We start from the raw sequence: 16,403 nt of genomic DNA on the forward strand, positions 1-16,403 counted from the left end.
TAATTTTAGGTTTGACAGTCATGGCAAAAGTCATGAGAATCAATTTGATTTTAGACTGTCTTTTCTCCCACGGACTGTGTGGGCGTGTCCCGTGTGTGTGCGTGCAGGACTGCAGGTCTCCTCCGAGAGAGAGAGAGAGAGAGAGAGAGCGAGAGGGAGGGAGGGAAACGGAGAGAGAGAGAGAGAAGGAAAGAGAGAGAGAGTGAGTGTGTGTGTGTGTGTTCGCTCGCTCGTTGCTCGGCGCATACTGACAGAGACGAAGAGAGACTCTGCCGCTGCGAGTGCACAGCGCTACTGTGTGTGTGTGTGCGTGTGTGTGTGTGTGTGTGTGTGCGCACATGCGTGTGATTCGATTAAATCTTATGACGTGATAAGATCATTTATTTTAGCACCGCGCACCGCTCTCTTCAATGAGTTAGAAGGTTTTTGTGGATTTTGGTTTCCAGGGACTTTAACATTGAACGTGTCGTGTCGCCTGTCCAAATTGCACCAAACTAAACGGCATGTCCTTGGGTCCTCAGCAATACACCCGCCAAGTGTGAAGTAGATCTGTTCCTCGAGAAATACTAATGACACACACTCACTCCCTCATCCTCACTCACATACAGTAGATTTCTTGCTTTATATAGTACGATCGTCAGTTCAGGCTGTGCATAGGGTTTGCCTTCCCCCCCTAAACAGAGTGTATTCTCTGTATCTCTCTCTTGTTTGGCCGTCCTACGCTTTTGTTCCAGCTGCAAAGCACAAGTTGCTGCTTCATCACTGACATCATGACAGGCCTCTGTTGCCTCGGGACACGTCCAGAGACTCTGCATCCACTTCAACAATAACGCCCTTCTCACACCTGTCCATGCAAAAGAGACAGGGACATGTGAAAGCCCCCAAAAAAGGGTAATTCATTCACACTGGGCCGCACCATACCCCATAGGGGTACGGTGGCGCAGTCGGTAGCGCTGTCGCCTCACAGCTAGAAGGTCCTGAGTTCGATTCTCGCCTGGGACACTGTGAGCGCTGTGGTTGTGTTCCCCCCCATATCTTCAGTGCCTACTGCCCAGGTGGGCTATCTCGTCGAAAGGGCCTTTCTGTGTGGAGTTTGCATGTTCTCCCCGTACCCCCCAGGGGGTTCCTCCGTACATAACCCCCCACTAAAAACATGCAGAAGATCGTCATCCGACCAGTGACGACAACATCTGAAGTTGGTCCAATGATGGTCCAATGATGGTCCCCGGGCGCTGGAAAGAAATAGCGACCACTGCTCCTGGCCTGCCCTCCGGAGGAAAGGACAAGCCTGGATGGGTCAAATGCAGAGGACATATTTCACCGGCCACCGTCAGCATGAGTGTGTGTCGTGGCCGCATGCATGTGTTGTATGTAGTGTGTTCGTGTGACAATAAAGACAGGCTTCCGTCTGAAATCGTTTAGATTGTAAAAAGAGATGAACAGAGTGTGTGTGACGGCATTCACACTGGGCCGGACCATAGATTGTAAAAAGAGATGAACAGAGTGTGTGTGACATCATTCACACTGGGCCGGACCATAGATTGTAAAAAGAGATGAACAGAGTGTGTGTGACATCATTCACACTGGGCCGGACCATAGATTGTAAAAAGAGATGAACAGTGTGTGTGACATCATTCACACTGGGCCGGACCATAGATTGTAAAAAGAGATGAACAGAGTGTGTGTGACATCATTCACACTGGGCCGGACCATAGATTGTAAAAAGAGATGAACAGTGTGTGTGACATCATTCACACTGGGCCGGACCATAGATTGTAAAAAGAGATGAACAGAGTGTGTGTGACATCATTCACACTGGGCCGGACCATAGATTGTAAAAAGAGATGAACAGTGTGTGTGACATCATTCACACTGGGCCGGACCATAGATTGTAAAAAGAGATGAACAGAGTGTGTGTGACATCATTCACACTGGGCCGGACCATAGATTGTAAAAAGAGATGAACAGAGTGTGTGTGACATCATTCACACTGGGCCGGACCATAGATTGTAAAAAGAGATGAACAGAGTGTGTGTGACATCATTCACACTGGGCCGGACCATAGATTGTAAAAAGAGATGAACAGAGTGTGTGTGACATCATTCACACTGGGCCGGACCATAGATTGTAAAAAGAGATGAACAGAGTGCGTGTGACATCATTCACACTGGGCCGGACCATAGATTGTAAAAAGAGATGAACAGAGTGTGTGTGACATCATTCACACTGGGCCGGACCATAGATTGTAAAAAGAGATGAACAGAGTGCGTGTGACATCATTCACACTGGGCCGGACCATAGATTGTAAAAAGAGATGAACAGAGTGCGTGTGACATCATTCACACTGGGCCGGACCATAGATTGTAAAAAGAGATGAACAGAGTGTGTGTGACATCATTCACACTGGGCCGGACCATAGATTGTAAAAAGAGATGAACAGAGTGTGTGTGACATCATTCACACAGGGCCGGACCATAGATTGTAAAAAGAGATGAACAGAGTGTGTGTGACATCATTCACACTGGGCCGGACCATAGATTGTAAAAAGAGATGAACAGAGTGTGTGTGACATCATTCACACTGGGCCGGACCATAGATTGTAAAAAGAGATGAACAGAGTGTGTGTGACATCATTCACACTGGGCCGGACCATAGATTGTAAAAAGAGATGAACAGAGTGTGTGTGACATCATTCACACAGGGCCGGACCATAGATTGTAAAAAGAGATGAACAGAGTGTGTGTGACATCATTCACACTGGGCCGGACCATAGATTGTAAAAAGAGATGAACAGAGTGTGTGTGACATCATTCACACTGGGCCGGACCATAGATTGTAAAAAGAGATGTACGGAGTGCGTCTGACGTCACCCATTGGTTGGTGGCATTTTGACAGAGGTGATGTCGTGTTTGTAGCCATATTTGAACGAGAGGGGGTTTCCCAGAGCTGCCTGCTATTGGTCCATGATCTGCGAGCTGCGCAATCACTGGACAGGCGACCTGTCAATCACGTCCAAAACATAGTATTTTTTTTATCATCTAATTTATTCTAAATGGGTGAGTTATAAAATAATTGTAAAATATTTTTTATTCATAATTTAAGTTACAAAGTTATAAAAAATAAATCACCCCATGTACATTGTCATGAAAGTTGAAATTAGCTACAGTATAGAGACCAAAAGCGTTTTTTGAACCAGGCTCTAAACATGTTTATTTATGCTGTAAAGTCAAGCGTTTTGACATTGGGGCGAATGGGGATTTACTCGCTTTTTGCAGCCTCTCTCATGTGACCATTTGAGGAACCTCTGTTGTTTTGTACTTCATCATTGCGACCGAGCGAAGCTACCCCCTCGGGCCGGACATGGCTCTGTTGAGACCTCAAAACGAGGCTTATGGATTTTCAGTGGCATTTTCTTTGGTCTCATCATCTTTCTTTCTTCTCTCCCCGGCAGCGTCTGGAGGAGATCATGAAGAGGACACGGAAGACAGATGGGGACAAGGTAACATTTATTGTTAGGTTGTAACAAGAACATCACGCCAAGACCTATCACTCCAGTAAGAATGACTGGACTCCTCTCTCATCTCTGCAGAAAGACAGCAAGTCCTCCCCCACCGCCCAAGACAACGGCAAAGAAGCAGAAAGCAGTAAAGGTCAGCAAATACTCTTTATACGCTTTGTTCCTCTTGTGCAATACATCCTGTGTTACAGTGTTACAGGACAATCATTACCCAATATATCCAGGCCCGTAGCTACCCTTGATCCCACTGAGGTCATGACCTCGGTATATTCACACACACACAATTTTTTTTTTTTTTTTTTTTTTAATATCCCCGGTCCCCAGATCTTCATCTGTCATTGATGTTTTAATGCCCTCATAAATAACATGATATATGACAGTTGATCAGAAATGCAACAATTTGCTTCCTCTCTGTGTGCTATATAGAAGGAAGAGAGATAACTCACAACATTCAGATTTTGCATTGAGGCTAGATTGGGGCTAGACTTTGGGGACAGTTCTATTGAAGTGAATGGGTAAGTAACTCCCCTGTAAGTGATGTTTGTGTAGATGGGCCATTGTATTTAATTGAGCAGTATTCTGCCATGTGACCTGTATGCAGAATATAAATTATATTATATGGGGAGACATTTATTTATTACACAGTAAAGAGGATATTAATCTAACATCATGTCTGTAGTTCTTTATAGATCTAGCTCTATAAAGCTCTCAAAGTGCACCAGATTGAAGCATTTTACTTTAAAATGGACAAAACTTATTTCTCAAACCCTGGCTACGGGCCTGAATACATCCTGTGTTACAGTGTTACAGGAAAATCATTCCCCAATACAATCAGTCAATCTCAAGGAATTGTTCAGGGTGATTGTCTTAATTGATCTCCCATTAATGTGATTTCCAGTAAGGGATCTAAAACAAAGCCTGTGCTTTGTAACCAGTTGTTTTTCCTGATTGCATTTAGTGGATTTCTAACTCCTGCCATAGGCTATTTCAGTTGGCAAATCCACAGGATATGATTGATTTTGGACAGTGTCCGACTTCATTGTTTTCCGATAGCAGTTGACTTGAGCCACATGTTGCTGCCCCCCCCCCACCCCCACCCCCCCTTCCCGGCACCTTCCCATCAATAGAGACACTGCATGAAATAGGCCACGCCCATCACGGGGGAAAAGCTCCGTTCGTTTCCACACACCAGCGTCATCTTCCTTGAATTAAACATAGCTAAAAGCTGTTGTGTGGTGGGGCTTCGCAGACAACAAATGTAAAAAATCACCAGTTAAAGTTATTTTGTACTCCTGAGCAAAACAAGGAAGCCATTGAGAATTGGCGAGAAGAAAAATGTGGATCTAGCTGTCAAGGAAGTAAGTTGGAGTGTTCATCTTCCGTATACAGTATACAATCTTTTTGTGCAACACGCACCCATGCACGTGACATAGGAGAACGCCAGGATTGGAGGGGGGGGTTTCTGTTTTCCCCCGTCTTGGGCGTGGCTTCTGAATGATGACGTGTTACGCAGTGTCTCTATACGCCCTCTCTTTTTATGCCTCCGCCGGCGATAGCCAGGCCGAAGGCATTATGGATCCGGGTTGTCCGTCCGTACGTCCGTCCGATGTTTGTTAACGCGATATCTGAGGACCGCCTTGACGGAATTTCATCAAATTTGCCTCAAACATCGACTTAGACTCAAGGATGATCTGATTAGATTTTGGTGGTCAAAGGTCAAAGGTCAAGGTCACTGTGACCTCTCCAACGCCATTTTCAAGCTTGTTAACGCGATATCTCAGGAATGCCTTGACGGAATTTAATCAAACTTGTCTCAAACATTGACTTGGACTCAAGGATGAACTGATTACATTTTGGTGGTCAAAGGTCAAAGGTCAAGGTCACTGTGACCTCTCAAACGCCATTTTCCAGCTTGTTAACGCCATATCTCACGAATGCCTTGACGGAATTTCATCAAATTTGCCTCAAACATCGCCTTAGACTCAAGGATGATCTGATTAGATTTTGGTGGTCAAAGGTCAAAGGTCAAGGTCAAGGTGAGCTCTCGAACGCCATTTTCAAGCTTGTTAACGCGATATCTCAGGAATGCCTTGACGCAATTTAATCAAACTTGTCTCAAATATCGACTTGGACTCAAGGATGAACTGATTAGATTTTGGTGGTCAAAGTTCAAGGTCACTGTGACCTCTCACACACCCAATTTCCAAGCTCTGTAACGCAACATCACAGGACCGCCTTGACGGAATTTCTTGCAATTTGCCTCAAATGGCGATTTGGACTCAAGAATGAACTAATGGCGGAGGCATAAGTCCGCGTTGCGGTCGTTATAGTTTATTGTATTGATTTGTTTATTTTTGTGCATTTTTACTCTATTAGAATAACAGAAGCACAGATGTTTATTGCGCTTCTGTTTTTAGTTGGGAGCATTCAAGGGATGGGTTATTAGATTTGATCTCTGCTTCATATCCGGTGCAGCTGCAATAGGACCCATGTGTGCTTGCTTGTTGTTCTGGAGAGGAAGAGTGGGCTCATGCCAGTACCACTGTAGCAGCCTGCAGCCGTCATGACACATCTGTATTTGTGTGGTACTAGAAATATAATTAGAACTCTCCCTGATATCACACAGCCCTCGCCTCCTCCGCCCATCTCCACAGAACGTCCAATTACACAATCATTATATTCTTCGCCCAAACAAACTACAGTTTGCACACACTCCCTGTTTGAGTGTCCAACATCATGTAGATGAGGAGGATGAGGAGGGATCAGCATTAGGGGTGGGGGGGGGAATCGATACACCATAGTATATTTTGCCTGACGATATTGTATCGATAGTTGGACGCCAAGTATCGATATAAAAAAAAAAAAAAAATGCAGGCCATTGGGCATCTGCCCGAAGCGCACGATGTTGCAGTCCGCGCCTGCAGTGGCGTATTGAGTCCAGAGAAGCTTAAAGGAACACTCTGCCCATTTTCAACCAGCTTTGTATCATTAGAACATCAGTAGTATATCAGTAAACTGTAAACTGTTTTGAAGTCTGTTATTTAATTTGACAGTTATTGAGTGCTAAAGTGTGGACCAGTGACATCACTGGTCCACTAACTCAAATTAATAACTCATTAACTCAAATCAACTCTCAATAACTGTCAAACTAGATGAATGACGAATAGTTTGACAGTTATTGAGAGTTGATTTGAGTTAATGAGTTATTAATTTGAGTTGGTGTGGACCAGTGATGTCACTGGTCCACACTTTAACACTCAATAACTGTCAAATTAAATGACAGACTTCAAAACAGTTTACAGTTTTCTGATATACTACTGATGTTCTAATGATACAAAGCTGGTTGAAAATGGGCAGAGTGTTCCTTTAATAATGTAGCCTACATTTTGGGCAAAAACAAAACAAAACAAAAAAACACTGCACGTTTTACTTCCGGCGAGGTCAAGGAAAAGGTAGGAAAAGGAGTTAAGACAATATATCGAAATATCGCAATATTCAATACATCGCAATATCGGCGATATCGCAATACTATCGTATCATGACTCAAGTATCGTTTTAGTATCGTATCGTGGGCATCTGGTGATTCCCACCCCCCTAATCAGTATGGATCAATGTGGTCTGGGGGAGATCTACCGCCGCTTGTGGCTTAAGTTCCACCAGCGCAGGAAGACATCAGCCTAGCAAGTGATGTGGTCGCAGATCCGGAGGGCGGCTGGCAGGCTGCGCCTCCATTCTAGTCAGGGAGGGGTGTGGACAACTGTCTCCACCACAGCCCCCGTCCCCACAGCACTTAATGGAGATGAGGAGGGGGAGGATCTGAACCGCAGAGGGATGCCTCAGGAAGCTTGAGCTTGGCATCCCTCACCCTGCATATTGAGTTCACTGTGACTCATCTTAAAGGGTGGTCATCAACAACATCTCACCACTTTGGTTGATTGTGCATGCATGGCAGAGCGGGATGGTGTGCGTGTGCGAGCATGTGTGTGTGTGTGTGGTGGTTCAATAGTCATTTTGCTTTTGTTTGTTTCCTCCTCTAGCATCTGCCGACTATCAGCCGAGGTCAGAGGTCAACCTGTGCAACAGCAAGACCGAAAACGGACAGAGCAACGTGAGAGAAAGGTAAAACTACTGTAAAGCTGCCCCTTTATCGATTTAGAAGGTTTCCCAGTGCTCCTGTCGATGCGAGACCACCATGAACGGTATCAAACCAAGTCTAAAGCAAGCCGGGAGTTGACTGGTAGTGAAGGCTGCAGGAGAGGCTGCGTGCATTCAAACCTCATAGGAAAACACAGGGAGACCGTTAGGCCCCGCACACCATTTAGGCCCCCCACACCATTTAGGCCCCCCACACCATTTAGGCCCCCAGTAAACAGGTGCAACGCTGAGAACGTTTTGCTTTCACCAAATGTTTACGCTCCCTATTTGAACATGGAAAAAACGACTGAAGACTGATCAAAAGACTCTCACAATTGCTTCTTAACACATTCACTGCCAACGACGTGTAAACACGTTTTCAGAATCCAGCTGTTGACTGCCAGCGACGTGTAAACACGTCCTTGGCATCGATTTTTTTTTTTTGACGGTGGGTTGTGCATCTAACCCTTTTACATATCTTATATAAGTATTGGACGTGTACAACGTGTACAACCCATTCCACCGACCCACTAAGTGGCGACAAGGAAGTAGGAAGGCAAGCAAAAAGCAGTGTGATCCATTTCCATTCTCATGAAAATGGATTGGCGGAGGCGCTTTCGTTTTCGCGCTGATTGCTGGCGGTGCGGGATTGCAAACTTGCATGGTGGATTGCGGATGGAGCACACTTTGAGGCACGCAGCGTAAATATGACCAGAGTCGCAGGGGCTTCATCGGAGCTCTCGGCCAGGGCTCCGGGAGGCGGGCGAGTCCAGCCGGGCTTCCTCGGGGAGCGGCCACGCAGACAGGCACAGCCAGGCACAGCGGCAGCGGGGCAGTGAGGCTGGTGACAAGCAGCAGGCCATTTTGCCTTGCAAAATAGCACCAAATTGGAAACAGCCATAAAAGGCTTTTAGAATGGGATTTTCAACCCATTCTTTTTTGTTTCTTTTTCACTCTAATTTAGAGTAATTTAATTTCTATTCAGAAATTTATTTGAGAGGTCGAGAGTATGAGAAAGTGAATTTGCACAGGTAGGAAAGTGCTTGTGACACGGCGCTGCAGCCAAGAAGAACGCCCACGGAGGGAGGAGTTGAGCAGAGGGGAGTTTCCTGCTGTTATGGAGGAAATTACTGTTCAAAACTATTGTTTAGGTCTTACTGATGCCAAAAATGAATGGTTAAAGTGACTGTTCTATCGAATTTCACAAAAAGCCGTTTATCTCTGAATATTTTTTCTGACGCTAAAACCATGCTGTATTCAATTGCTAATGCTTACATAACTACTAACTCTACAAACTAACTCTTTTAGACAGAGAAAGTACACATTCTATTAGTACTTTTGAGATATTGTATGTTCACAAACTCCAAGCAGAAAAGAATCCTCGGCTCTTGTAAAATGAGCCAGAATCCTCAAAAAACGGCTTGGCAGAAGCTACCTACAGCAAAAAAAAACGGCTGGCAGTCAATGTGTTAATGGAATGACTCATACAGGAGAGTTGCGTTTGTGTGTTTTCTGTGATCTTGGGTTTGTGCGTTTATTTGAGAAAATCCAGTTGAGGAAATCCCGATGTGTTTTGGCTGTCAGAAGGTCATATGTTGAGTTGGCTTTTTGATAAGGACATTTTTGTTTTAGCCAGATTTATAGAAAATGCCTGGCGACTAAGACAGGGAACATTGTGTACCCAGTATAATTGTTTCTGGATGTCTCAGTGAAATGCCCTTTCTTTTCTTTTCTTGATTCTGTACAAAGGTATATTATGATTTGTTGTGTGGCCATCTTGGCTATTGTAAATATGATATAGTGTCTTGTAAGCCCATATGGGCTGGGCGCCCAGGTGCATGACACTTAAATAAAAATATCAATCAATCAATCAATCAATCAATCAATCATACATTTTTGGAGCCCCCCGCCCTCCCCGAGTTTTCTCCCCAATTGTACTTGGCCGATTCCCCCCCTGCTGTCCTGGTCATTGCTCCGCCCCCTCTGCTGATCTGGGGGAGAGTTGCAGACTTCCTCTGATACATGTGCGGTCAGTCGCCAGCCGCTTTTTTTACACCTGACGGCGAGGCGTTTCACCGGCAGGACGTAGCACGTGGGAGGAACACACTATTCCCCCCAGTTCCCCTCCCCCCCCGGACGCCCACATAATGACTCGTATACTTTCATGAGTCATTTCCAGATCCATTTGAATCAAACCCATATTCTTCTCTGCATCTCCCCTCTCTTCAGCCAAGTGGTCAACGGAGTGCAGCAGCCCACCACCAGACACGAGAACGGTCTGTCCACCAAGGGAGACACCGCCCACTTTGAAGAGATCATCCAGCTAGCCAATCACGGCAACAGCACCAACGGAGGAGGGCGGGACAAGTCCGAGAGCAGCATGCCCGCCGAGCCAATCCTGGCTTTTGAAAGTGAGGAGCCCTTCATGAAAAAAGCAGGCCCCATAAAGCCTCAGCATGTTGCAGGTACATGGAGTTAGAAGTGAGAGAAGGTTACTGTGATGTCACAGTGTGATGTCACAGTGTGATGTCACAGTGTGTCATCATATCCCAATAGAGACACTGCATGAAATAGGCCACGCCCATCACGGGGAAAAAGCTCCGTTCATTTCCACACACCAGCGTCATTTTCCTTGAATTAAACATAGCTAAAAGCTGTTGTGTGGTGGGGCTGCGCAGACAACAAATGTAAAAAAAATCAAAAATGTTGTACTCCTGAGCAAAACAAGGAAGCCATTGGGAATTGGCGAGAAGAACAATGTGGATCTAGCTGTCAAGGAAGTAAGTTGGAGTGTTCATCTTCCGTATATACGATCTTTTTGTGCAACACGCAACCATGCGTTTTCCCCCGTCTTGGGCGTGGTTTCTGAATGATGACGCGTTACGCAGTGTCTCTATAGCAGCAGACAAGAGCCATGCTTTATTTACAGCAGTGATGTGGTTTTGTGTCGACTTCTCATATCAATGGCAGAGTTCACAGAGCATGGTCAGTATTGCTTGCCTGGGCCCAGCGCCCGTGAATCACAGTCTTTAGCCGTTTTTTAGCTTGCATGGTGATTCATAGAGGTCTGGACACAAGCTGGCAGTTACTTCTGATAGATACTGTCCAACATACCTGATTGGATTATCGATGTAGGCGCAACAAACCTACTTATGACTGAATTAATGAATGAATTAATGAATGACTTTATTTGACAATATGAGAGCTTATTTCCATTGTGGCAAGACAAGACAGTACAGAGCGCAACAACTACTCAAGTGGCATCGCTGGCAAAGGAATTTGATTGGCAAGCTAGATTTAGTGATTTTGCCAGTCCTTAAAGTCGAGGTGAACCGTTTCAGACTGAAAACAAATTAAGAGGCGGACCGATTATTTGATTTGACAATTCTGAGGACTGGCTTTGGCATTGGCCAATCCTGGCGTGTTCCACCCCCAAATCGGGTGGGATTCAGCGTGTTGTCGTGCTACGTGAGTGGGATCCGCGGAGTACCAGGCAGCCAGGCTGCTTCGTGCGGAGCGAGCGGACAATCCGATGCATGGGTGCTGCCCGCCCGCCTGGAATCTCCGAGGGGCGATCCCTGACAGCCACGATCTCGGAGGCGCACGCCATTATCATTATAAATGTAAATAATATTCCTGGAATGCGTGTTTTAACGAGCCAGTTACATTTCTTTGCATTCTTAGAGATTATAGTTTTTGTTTTTTGTTCATGTTTCTAACAATTGGCCAGGTTAGTAGTTAGTTTATGGGATAGGAATTCTGCCAGATGACAGGCACTAGGCGCCGTTTTCTACTTCATTTGGAAGAGAAAATTGTCCTGAAATGAAGATTTGATTGACAGCTGCATGTCGTGATACGATTGGTTGAAATGGGGTAGAAATCTGATAGTACTAGGTGACGTCAGCAAACTGTACATTACTGTTATCAATGAAATCTTGAAAAATGAACTTTTGATGTGAAAAAGTGTGAAAAACTAAAGAAATTAGATTTTTGTGATTTTTTTTGCATACATTATTAAATAGGTGCACTGCATACCCAGGTATTTGAACTAAAAGAAAAGAAAAGTCATTTTTGGGTTCAGCTCGACTTTAAACTGAATTAAAACGGGAATTGTCCAGATGATGCTGCTTTGCTACTGCGATTTGGTCAGCGATTGACAACTAAACACCGACCAATCTGAGAAAGTACATCAGTGAATCAGCCGTGGATCAGCCTCGTGTCCAGACTGCCATCAATCGCCCTGAAAATGATCGATGGGGACTGCCTGCACACCTGCTGCAGCACCAAGCTGAACTGTCAGCTGGTCTAATGTGCAGGTCATCGTCGCCCCGGGTGTGTGTGCTGACACCCCCTGCGGGGGAGAGGGATGCTGTGGCCAGGAGCCATGGGGCCGTACGTGGGAAAGAGAAGGTGTAGGGAAGGGTGAAGAGGGTATCTTTATACCGATGACAGCTTTTATTCAGCAGCCCCACTGACTTGGGCCCGTGTCCAGTGTCCACATTCCCGGAGTGGTCGGAGGCGGTGAGGAGACCCTATCCACAAGTGCTGCCACTGCCCGCGGGTTAGAAACCGGAGCCGTTTGCAGTTATGCTTGTCCCCCCTCCCCGACGGCACCGTCAGCACTGCCGCTTCCACCCGACCATTCTTTGCCAGACTTAATCCTTCACCTGCTGGCTTGAAGACAAGCCACTGATTGTAAATATATCCTAAGCAAACAGGGGGATTAACTCCACTGGCTCCTCAACCGCATCTTTGCTTAAAATGTCGAATTTTAAGGATTCAATTTCCCTCCACCTGTAGCCGTTGCCTCAGTCAATCAAAAACGTCAACATGCCAACCGCTCATTTTTCAGTCGTATACGTCCGGACACTTAAGTCTCCCTCGGAGATGACGGAGTATTTATGACGAGGGGCTATGATTGGGAAGATTAATTATACACGAGACTGACTGAATGTTACGATGTAGTTCCATAGAAGGAGGGCCATTTAGTTTCAAGCATACCGCCGGGGGCTAATTTGAATGTTCCTGCTGGTTACGAGTGTTGACCCGCCATGGCCTCAACATGTGGTGGTGTCCGTCAAAATCATAAATCACTCACTAATTCAGCATGTTGATTGCATTTTCTCACTGCCTGAAGAAGCACACAGAGTATCTGTTGTTTAGTCCCCTGGCCTTTCCCCCCTGCCTACATAAACAAGCCAATAAAGGCTTTATGGGGTCATGACCCCTGCAACATGTGCCCGTGACCTTTAGCTCTCAGTATTAAGACCAGGGGCAAGAGGTTTACACACTCGCCATTACTCAGATCAACAAGGTTGGCTCTTATGAGAGCAGGTACGTTAACCCTTTCCATTGAAAACTGGACAATACAATAACACTTCAGTACGTTTAGATGCAGAGTTAAAGCCCCAATAAGCATTTTTGTTCACCTTAATAGAACGGCTTTTTAGTCATTGGAGATGGCACAGTGACTAACAGCTGGTAGCAGCAAGTCTCTTATTAATGCAGCTATTTCATAAAAAAAAAAGTTGATATACTTATACAAAAGTTTCCCCTCAAAACGATCACTTCTGGCCCATATAATAATAGTGTGGTAGTGTGTTCACGTTGAGAGGCGCTGCGCCCTGTGTGTATTTTAGTGATAGGACATTGTTTTGCTGTGTTTATGTGGTCGAGCGAGGTTGTGTTTATGTGGAGAGAGAGAGTGCCAATAAACTGTTCAAAAGCAGGGATGGTTCAAAAGCTGCCCCTTGTTTGATTTGATTTGATTTGATTTATTGATTTTGTTCATGCATCCAAAAGGCACATGCAGATTCACAGTTGAATTACAGTTACAATGAGGGGCACATGAAAGGGAGACCCCAATGCTGTGCAGTGTTTATTTATCCTGATAATATTTACACAATGAGATTTTTGATCAATAATCAACAGTAATATGGATATAATGACAAAGTGGGCAAATAATAGAACAGCTAGAACAGTCTGGTAAGTTCAGAAAATCAACTTTACTGTAATGCATTTAAAACCAGGAAAAGACAACACTTGTGCCATTATCACGATATTAGGATATCCAAAATCTAAGACGATATCTAGTCTCATATCACAATATCAATATAATATTGCTATGTTGCCCAGCCCTATTTCAATCAATCAATCGATAACTCAAAAGCATTGGACTCCGTTTTGTTTGTGTTATTCATTGCTGGTGCTGTTCCTTCTGACTCTCAACCAGTGTTGGGCAAGTTACTTTCAAAATGTAATATACTACATATTACTAGTTACTTTCATTTAAAAGTAATACGTTACTTTACAAGATTACTTACTGTGTAGAGTAACTCGTTACTTGTTACACTACTTTTGCATTACTTTTACCAAAACAACAGCAGCAGAATGAACCATCCCAAAAAATAATTCAACCGCCTTGAAGTCAGTGGAAACAATCAAAAATTCGAAATGCTATTCTTTTCCTTTGTTATTATCATCTATAGTTATTTGCATAAAAACACACAGTTTGATTAGGAAATGATTGTATCTTTTTTAAATATGTGCTTTGATTTAATCAAATGTAACTCAATTTGCAACTTGAGTTACTTGACAAAGTAACTGGTATAATATTACTGAAATCCTATAAGTAATAAGTTATAGTACTGAGTTACTGCTAAAAGTAATATATTACATGTAATATGTTACTTTTGTAATGAGTTACCCCCAACACTGCTCTCAACCCTCTACTTTGTGTGTCCCTCCCAGAAGTGCTGTGAGATGTGCCGGTGTTGAAGTGCTCATCGCCTTAAGGAGACAGACACCCTCTTTATGACAGAGCACAGCCCCCTGATCTGTGCCAAACAATCACTGACTGCTTTCTAGGCCCCCCGCGAAAAAACAAACAAGAAAAATAAACTTCTCTCTGAAGATAACGGGGCCAGAGAAAATGACGACGAAGAAGAAGCAACCCTAAGCTAATCTGCAGCAAGACACAAAGCAAAACACGAAACAGGATGATGCAGATGTTGCCACATAGGTGCATCAGTGTTCACATTTGTAAAGATCTTCACGGCACCGATTCCACGCACCTTAAAGGAACACTCCGCCCATTTTCAACCAGCTTTGGATCATTAGAACATCAGTAGTATATCAGAAAACTGTCAACTGTTTTGAAGTCTGTCATTTCATTTGACAGTTATTGAGTGTTAAAGTGTGGACCAGTGACATCACTGGTCCACACTAACTCAAATGAATAACTCATGAACTCAAATCAACTCTCAATAACTGTCAAACTATTCATCATTCATCTAGTTTGACAGTTATTGAGAGTTGATTTGAGTTAATGAGTTATTAATTTGAGTTGATGTGGACCAGTGATGTCACTGGTCCACACTTTAACACTCAATAACTGTCAAATTAAATGACAGACTTCAAAACCGTTTACAGTTTTCTGATATACTACTGATGTTCTAATGATACAAAGCTGGTTGAAAATGGGCAGTGTTCCTTTAAATACTTGACAGTGTCATCATTGTACATGACAGTACAGCTGAGTAATTGTTATTTTATGACGAGCTGGAAAAAGAGAAGAGAGTTTGCTTTTTTGTTTTCTTAGTTATTTAACTCGAAAGATAAATGTAAGACTGGGTACAATTGTATGTGAATAATGTAAATGAAATTTTGCGTGTAGGACAAAGGAGGGAGGGGCTCTGTGGAATAAAGTTGTATGAAAGGGAGTCGACATTTACGCAACTGTGCTCTGAAAAGGCTTTTTTAAGTCGAACCCAGGTGTTGTCGAATACATCCTGGTCTGTGTAAAAAGTACCTGTTTTGTTTTTTGGTCAAGTTAAATCAAGAAATTTTAAAAGAAATTTGAGATTTACGTTCCGATGGATCGTTACTTTATGTAAACACATTTTCATTTCAAACTTAAAGGAACACTCTCCCATTTTCAACCAGCTTTGTATCATTAGAACATCAGTAGTATATCAGAAAACTGTAAACTGTTTTGAAGTCTGTCATTTAATTTGACAGTTATTGATTGTTAAAGTGTGGACCAGTGATGTCACTGGTCCACACTAACTCAAATTAATAACTCATTAACTCAAATCAACTCTCACTAACTGTCAAACTAGATGAATGATGAATAGTTTGACAGTTTAACACTAACACTCAATAACTGTCAAATTAAATGACAGACTTCAAAACCGTTTACAGTTTTCTGATATACTACTGATGTTCTAAAGATACAAAGCTGGTTTAAAATGGGCGGAGTGTTCCTTTAACCCTCTTCAAATTGTGATTGATGTAATGACGAGTGAGTACGTTTGACAGAAAATCACAGGGGAAATTTAAAAGCAGGATTCATAAGGCTTGAGGTCAAATCAGAGATCCAGTCATGCATTAGGGTTGGAAATGGAATGTAAACTAGGGGGTGTGCCCAACCATTTAACCATTACTGCAGGTTTGAGTTTTCTCTCATTTGCATTGAGATTCCACAGACTCATGTATTTGAAATGCTGGTGCGTGTATATGCTATAAATATATTTTAATGTGTGTTTAAAGGTCAGCTGAAGTATCGAAGTCTTATTAAAGACAAACTGTCCAGTCTGCGGTCTCATCATCTATTTGTCCTGAATAAATATGGATTGATAATATTCTAATAATAATATGATGTAGGAAGAGAAAGGAGGATGCAGATGTTCTGAATAGGATCTTAATGCTGAATGTGATTTCTCATCCTCGGGGTCAAAGGTCAAAGGCATTT

General features: G+C 43.7%; 1 protein-coding gene across 1 annotated transcript in view; it reads left to right on the forward strand.

The window, feature by feature from the left end:
* Nucleotides 1–14,788, forward strand: part of map7d1a (MAP7 domain containing 1a) — a 78,144-nt gene extending 63,356 nt beyond the window's left edge. Inside the window, exons 14-18 of the mRNA XM_083663769.1 lie at nucleotides 3,452–3,499; nucleotides 3,590–3,650; nucleotides 7,555–7,636; nucleotides 9,881–10,116; nucleotides 14,402–14,788. Coding sequence (XP_083519895.1) covers nucleotides 3,452–3,499; nucleotides 3,590–3,650; nucleotides 7,555–7,636; nucleotides 9,881–10,116; nucleotides 14,402–14,412 — 438 coding nt within the window. The 3' untranslated portion in view covers nucleotides 14,413–14,788. The remainder of the gene's footprint in view (nucleotides 1–3,451; nucleotides 3,500–3,589; nucleotides 3,651–7,554; nucleotides 7,637–9,880; nucleotides 10,117–14,401) is intronic.
* Nucleotides 14,789–16,403: the final 1,615 nt, after the last annotated feature.

Source organism: Poromitra crassiceps (genome assembly GCF_964638095.1).
Source record: "Poromitra crassiceps genome assembly, contig: HAP1_SCAFFOLD_356, whole genome shotgun sequence".
NCBI classification, from domain to species: Eukaryota; Metazoa; Chordata; class Actinopteri; order Beryciformes; family Melamphaidae; genus Poromitra; species Poromitra crassiceps.